Genomic DNA, 6,646 nt, shown 5'->3' with positions numbered 1-6,646 from the left:
CCCCCCCCCCCCACTCTGAGGAGTCTGGTTACCAGGAAGGGCTTTCCCCACTGACTTCCTCTCATTTCCACCCACATTTGGGTAGTTGGGTCTCTCCGTGTGCAGCCCTGATGACTCTTTTTGAAAGATGAAGTGTATAAGTCTCTTATATATTAAGCTGTCCTTGATTCTGAATATCTGACTTCTCCTAGCTGCCAAGGCCACACTGTGAGACACGCACACTGGCCAGGAGACATGGTAGTCTCCAGATGGCTCCACAAGAAAGTCTTTCACTATATCCCATTTAAGCCTTAGAACAACTTGGTGATGTGATATGATGTCACCTTTATCAAGATGGTAAAACCACCGAAGAACTGGCCTAAGATCTTGCAGATGGGAAGCAGATGTGGTGATATGCACATAGCTTAGATACCTCTGAGGAAATGGCTGAAGATGTAGGCTGCTGGGCCTCGGAGGAAGACCGTGGTGGGCACTGACCACTATCAGCAGCTACACAAGGACTGGTTGTAAAGGAGGGAAAGGTTGTTTTCTGTGTGACTTTGAAAAGAGGGTGAGCAGTGGGCAGAAGCTGTAGCTAAAAACCATTAGAAAGCTACTGCTCCTCCTGCCCAGTAGAGACACTGCTGGGAAGCTGGTCACGTGTCAGTGGGGCACCGTGACCTTTAGGGATTCTTATGCCCTGGGTACTAAATTCAAGGGAGTAGTTTCATGGATGAAAGAGAATGTGCGAGGCAGAAACAGGGGGCTAAGGAAGGGGAGAGGGTGGTCTGTGGAAGCAGGGAGGAACCCAGGTTCTCCCAGGCCTGATGGATGTGTGCCTTACATGCTCAGCTAGCCACCGAGGGCTGGGTTTCCTGGGCAGAGGGAAAATGAGCATGACCTTATGATATCAAAGAACCTTATGGTTTCTTTTTTGGTTTTTCGAGACAGGGTTTCTCTGTGTAGCCCTGGCTGTCCTGGAACTCATTTTGTAGACCAGGCTGGCCTTGAACTCAGAAATCCGCCTGCCTCTGCCTCCCGAGTGCTGGGATTAAAGGCATGCACCACCACGCCCTGCACCTTATGGTTTCTTAATGGGAGTATAAGAGAAAGTTAAATTCCCTAAGGTGGTTTAGGATTAGAATCATGTGATACAGGCAGTACAACTGAGCAGTCTAGGTGCTGGGTTTAGAATTGGTACCACTCAGCCCTGTATTCCAGCAGGCAGCAGTGACAAGAGCCATGACCAGAAAGAATGGACACTCTAGGCTTATAAACTCTCAGCTTCTAGGAGGTGCAGGACTTGTTTCTCAGACTCTGGTTCTAGTCCTACATCTTTGTCCCCCCACGAGACTCCTACCGTGTGTGAAATGTCATTGATCCTGGTGACAATGGTCTTGATGAGGGTTTTGGTGTCATCCTGGACTTTCTGGATAGGCACTGCTTGAACATAGGACAGATAGGACCAAAGCCACAGGAACCAACACAGGGGTCTCCAGCACATTTTCCTCCCTGGGATCGTCTTCTTCTTGGACCTACAGACAGAATGAATGACACTTTTCAAGAGCCCAATATGAATCCATCCAATGGTCCTGCTATAGGATGTGGGTGGATAAAATTTGCTTTCTTCCCTAACTTGCTACTATCTTGCCAAAGTCAAAGACAATTCATTATGGAGCCTAGATTAGTGAAATGTGTACCCTTGGGAAGAGTATTGACAGTCCAATAAAACCACAGTGATGAGTCCTATAGATCATGGAGCCAGACTTGTCAGATGGATTTGATGGTGACTTTGATGGGGCTTTGTTGCGTACTTCAAGGGAAAGAGAACCAACTCCTATGGTCCAGGTTGAATGTAGACATTTACTCGCTGCCTAACTGCAGGTATGCCACATAACCACTCAAAACTCTACCTTCCTCCCTGTAGTCTACCCATCCCCAAACTTTTATGAAGATCAAATTAGCTAATGCATGTGGAAGATCATTAGGGACCCAGGGTTGCCTCGCCCTTCCCATTAGTCTCATAGCAGCAGCCTCTTGCTATGTCTGTTGAGGTCTTCATTACTGATTTATAACTTCCTTCCTCTCCCCATGGGAATCTGAATCCAAACAGCATTTATCCACCTGTCAGATTCAGTACACCAAGGAGGAGGGAAGATACTTCCTGACCTCCAGAGGCCCAGGGTAACAGGAGAGACAGACAAGCAAGTAGGCTTTGTCAATGCAGGAAGATGGCGCTTCACAAGGGGACAAGTGTAAGATATCACAGAAGTCCAGAAGGGGTTTGCCTTGGCTGTTGTTGAAGACTGAGACCAGGTTGGGAATGTAGAGTTACCAGGAGTGACCAAGAGCCCAGAAGTGCAAAGGTGTGGAGGTAGGAGACAGCACAGCACATTTACTCAGAGCGCTGGGATTTCCAGTCATGGAGCCCCAAGTTTTTAAATTAACATTGTGCAGATTCTTGATTAAGAAACACAGGTCTAATGAGATGCATGAGGCAGAAAGATAATAAAGTTAAATGTATGCAAGCCTGGAGCCTGTGATCCATGCTCAGGGTGTGCTATGAGCTTGAATAATAAAGACATTCATAAATATTAGGATGAAGAGGATGGAGATGGCAGAAAAGCTAACTTCTCTTTTTTCTGTTCTTCCTCATCTGGGCCTTGGTGGGAACAGGTAATACAGCTGTCCTCCATCGGTGGTAATATTAGTATAACTCACCCGCTGACAGTACGGAAAAAAAAGAGCAGTCTATTTATATATTATTTATAGTGCTTGCTTAAAGGTACACTCTTTTTAATCTGAATTTTACAGAAGAGAAAACAAATGAGGCTCAGAAAGATGAGCCAACTTTTCCAAAGTCACAAAAGGTAAGTGTCAGGCTGAGATGTGCGCAGGACAGATTGAAGTACAGCCACCCCCACACCCCATCGTCAGCTTCACTCTCCAAGGCTTTAGTTACCCACGGTCATCTGTGATCCAAAAAATACCAAATGGAAAATTCCAGAAATGGATAATTCACAAGCTCTCAACTGTGCCACGCTAAGTGTGATTATGAAGTCTCATCCTGCCCCTTCTGGGGTGTGACTCATCCCTCATCCAGGGTGGTCTATACTATGCATCACTCGCCTGTGAGCCACACAGGACAACTGTCTTGGAATCACAGTGTTGGTTTTCTGTTAACCTTTATTTCAGTTACTAACGGTCCTAAAAGCAAGAAGTGTACCATCAAAGGAGGCATAAACATCCAAGGAGAGATGAGGTGGAGTGCTATGGGTCCACGCATGGGTCCCTCTAAGGAATACATGAATGTATATGGCTTAGTATTCTCACAAGTTTTCAGGGATCCACCAGAAATCATGGAACATATTCTCCACAGATCAGTGGGGCTGCTAACTGATATCCCCCATTGAGTTCCCTGAAACCCCAACCAAGGAAGCAAGTATAACAGTTAGGCCCCGGGCTTTAGCCGCAGGCTCTGTATTTTGCTGTTGTTTGTTTTCTATGTGTCTCTGGGAAGGAGAGCTAACTTCATCTGGTCCCATCAGAGAAATGGAGCTAACACAAGCAGTGGCATCACAGGGTAAACGAGAGGAATTTTTTATATCTCTGCCTATCTTGGCTTGTGTCTGGCTCAGGGTTGAGTGAGTAAATGCCAGCTACTTAAAAATTATTGGAATTACTGGGCAGAGCTTGAAATGCTCAGGGCAATAGCACCTGCAGCTGACTCTGAGTCAAGCCCTTGGCCCACTGCCTCCCAGGGGCATCCCAAATGGGTACCTGGTGCTTGTGGGTTTCCCCCTGCAGCACAAGAATGTGTGGCATTCATTTCTAAGATTTATGTGTTGATGGCTCCCTCCTTCCCAACCGAATTTACTAGCACATTAACGACGGTCGTAGCGTAGCTATTTTCACACAATGGCCGCCCTGTACTATCAGAACAGACAAGCAGGTTTACAAGGCCTCTCTGTCGACATGGATAATATGCCTCAGTGGATGCTGGCAATAAATCACAGTGCTCTGGAAACATGGGATTGAGATGCTGTCGCTGAGGAAGTATGCTGAAGATAATAGGCCAGGCTTCTGGGACACGCATCGGGGGTTGCAGAGAGAAGTGGTCACAGATCCATCTGAGATCAAAGTCATGTTAAGAACCGATGCCCCGACAGGACATAACATGCTTATGTAACATGAACACACACATACACAAACACATCAGGATACATAGCCATGCTGTGGAGACTGCTAGTTTCTCCCCGTGTCTTATTTTTCTTTCTGTCCCAGTTGAACACATTCCAAGTCCTATGGGAGGCGTGTGGCTGTGGAGAATAACTGCCGGGCTTGCTTCTACCATTAGGTACAGTTATGCAGCCAAATACTGATGGATTAAATAAAAGCAGGAGGGCCATGTGGCAGTTCCCAACATTGTTTATGGTGGCCCATGCATACCTGTCATTTTAGCATTTATGAGGCTAAGGCAGGGCAGTTTCTTGTCAATTCCAGGCCAGCCTGAGCTATAGAGCAAGACCTTGTCTCAGAAAAGGCAAACAAAACAAAACAAAACAAAACAAAACAAAACAAAACAAAACAAAAAAACCTCAAAATAAATAAATAGTGTTCATAGGATTAAAGAACAAAATAGTATCCTTTTGTTATAAGAATGTATGTCATTAACTGCAATGGAAGGAGGAACATTTAAATTGATCCAATGCCATGGTTAACTCTGAGGATGGTAGAACACTTTCTAGTTGCCAGCTAGAATTGGGGGGGGGGTTGGTTGGAGCTCAAGAGAAAGGGGCCATGGCTGTGATTCCAGGGAGTGAGGAAGTGGGTGGCAAGGAGAAAGGCTACTGGCAGCTACCTGGCCACAAAAAAAACCTTTCTAGAAGTTCCTGAAGTGAGTTTAACCACTTACGAGTTGTTATAGCCTTGGAGCTGGCAGAGGAATCGCTAAAATACTGACGCGGAACACTGTGTTCCTCATGTCTGGGGACTATTGCAGCAGAGCCTGGAAAGAAAAGGGACCATCGGGGAGGACAGGGTGGGCACTGGGCGGCAACCTCCCTGCCCTCTACTTCTGTTTTATGTTCAGGTTGTCTCACTAGAAAGCTCCTCTCTGGCTGCCTTCCCCTGTCATCTACCCATGTGCCTCACCTTCTCCATTGTGACTCCCTGCCAGGGCACACTAGAGAGGTTAAAAGAACAGAGAGGAGAGACCCTGAGGCAGCTCCAGGCAGTAACACATCTTCAGAAAAAGGCTCAAGACTGGTGCAAGAGGCTTGTAGGGTGGCACCAGAACAGCCCCCCCTTTCTGATCTCATCTGGATCCTGGACAGAGCCTCCCCTACCCCCTAATTAGGTGATCCTTCACCTACATCCCCAGAGAGCAGGTCTATGCTACCACATTCCCTGCAGACAAGATCACACCCTAATTCCCCCAAGACACTGGTCATGTCAGGTGTGAGCACCCTCAGCTTCCTTCCATTCAGGGGACAGGGCAGACCCTTCAGGGAATGGGTGGGGATGGACACAACTGTCTGCTTCTTCAGATCCAAATTGGAAGACAGCAGAGCCTGGGTCAGGCCTGCCATTACCTGCATGCAGCAATGGGGGAAGCACTGGGTGACAGAGGCATCTGCTGGCCAAGGCTGCCATCCTTGGGCTTAGCCTCGTTTCCCCTGGTTGGCCATACCAGAGGTTTAGCAAGAGACCCAAGGCACACACTCTCTCTTCTTTCTTCTCTTCTCCAGCCATCAGATTTTTATAGGTTTTTTTTTTCCAGATAGTCTTTGGTATGCTACTATGAATTAAATTCAGATAATTTTTGCCTACGGAGCACATGAAAATATCTGAGAAATGCAAATCAAAACCACAGTGAGATATCATCTCACCTCTGAATGGCTTTTGTCAAAAAGACAAAAGATAGCAGATGCTGGAGACCGGGTGTGGGGAAAGCGAATGCTCATACATTGCTAATGAGACTGTAAATGAATATGGCCCCTATGGAAAACAGTGTGGAGATGTTTCTGAAAACTAAAAATAGAACTACCTTATGATCCAGCAATCCAGTTCCTAGGCATACACCCAGAGAGAAGAAGCCAGTATGTCAAAGAGATATTTTGCTTCCATGTTTATAGCTAAGATATGGAATCAAATCTAAGTTCCCATTGAAGTATGAATGAATAAATAAAATGTGGTACATATCCACAATGAAATAGTATTCACCATAAAATGAATGAAATATTGCCGTCAATGTAATATGAATGAAATTGGAGGACATTATGCTGATCCCAAAGCATAGAGAAGAGAATAACAATTCTCAGAACTTCAGAGGGGCTGTGGGGAAGGAGAAGAGAGAGGCTACTGCCGAGTACAGGGAATGTTAGATAGCAGGTGTGACTTCTTTTAAAATGTCTTTATCAAGGGCAAAGAGATGGCACAGTAGTTCCAAGAGCACACCACTTGCTCTTCCAGAGGATCCGAGTTCAGTTCTCAGCGTCTATGTCAAGTTGCTCACAGCTGCCAGGAACTGTAGATCCAAGGAGATCACAGGTTTCTACTCTGAGGGCATCTAACTCATGCTCTCTGTGTCTGTGTCTGTGTCTGTGTCTGTGTCTGTGTCTGTGTCTGTGTCTGTGTCTGTGTCTGTGTCTGTGTCTGTGTCTGT

General features: G+C 46.3%; 1 protein-coding gene across 1 annotated transcript in view; it reads right to left on the bottom strand.

The window, feature by feature from the left end:
- Lep (leptin) overlaps positions 1–6,646 on the bottom strand; it is a 13,686-nt gene that overhangs the window by 3,390 nt on the left and 3,650 nt on the right. Inside the window, exon 2 of the mRNA XM_021165722.1 lies at positions 1,340–1,514. Within this exon, the coding sequence (XP_021021381.1) occupies positions 1,340–1,483 (144 nt within the window). The 5' untranslated portion in view covers positions 1,484–1,514. The remainder of the gene's footprint in view (positions 1–1,339; positions 1,515–6,646) is intronic.

Source organism: Mus caroli, chromosome 6 (genome assembly GCF_900094665.2).
Source record: "Mus caroli chromosome 6, CAROLI_EIJ_v1.1, whole genome shotgun sequence".
Taxonomy (NCBI): Eukaryota; Metazoa; Chordata; class Mammalia; order Rodentia; family Muridae; genus Mus; species Mus caroli.
This window is presented reverse-complemented; position numbering and strand designations above follow the sequence as displayed.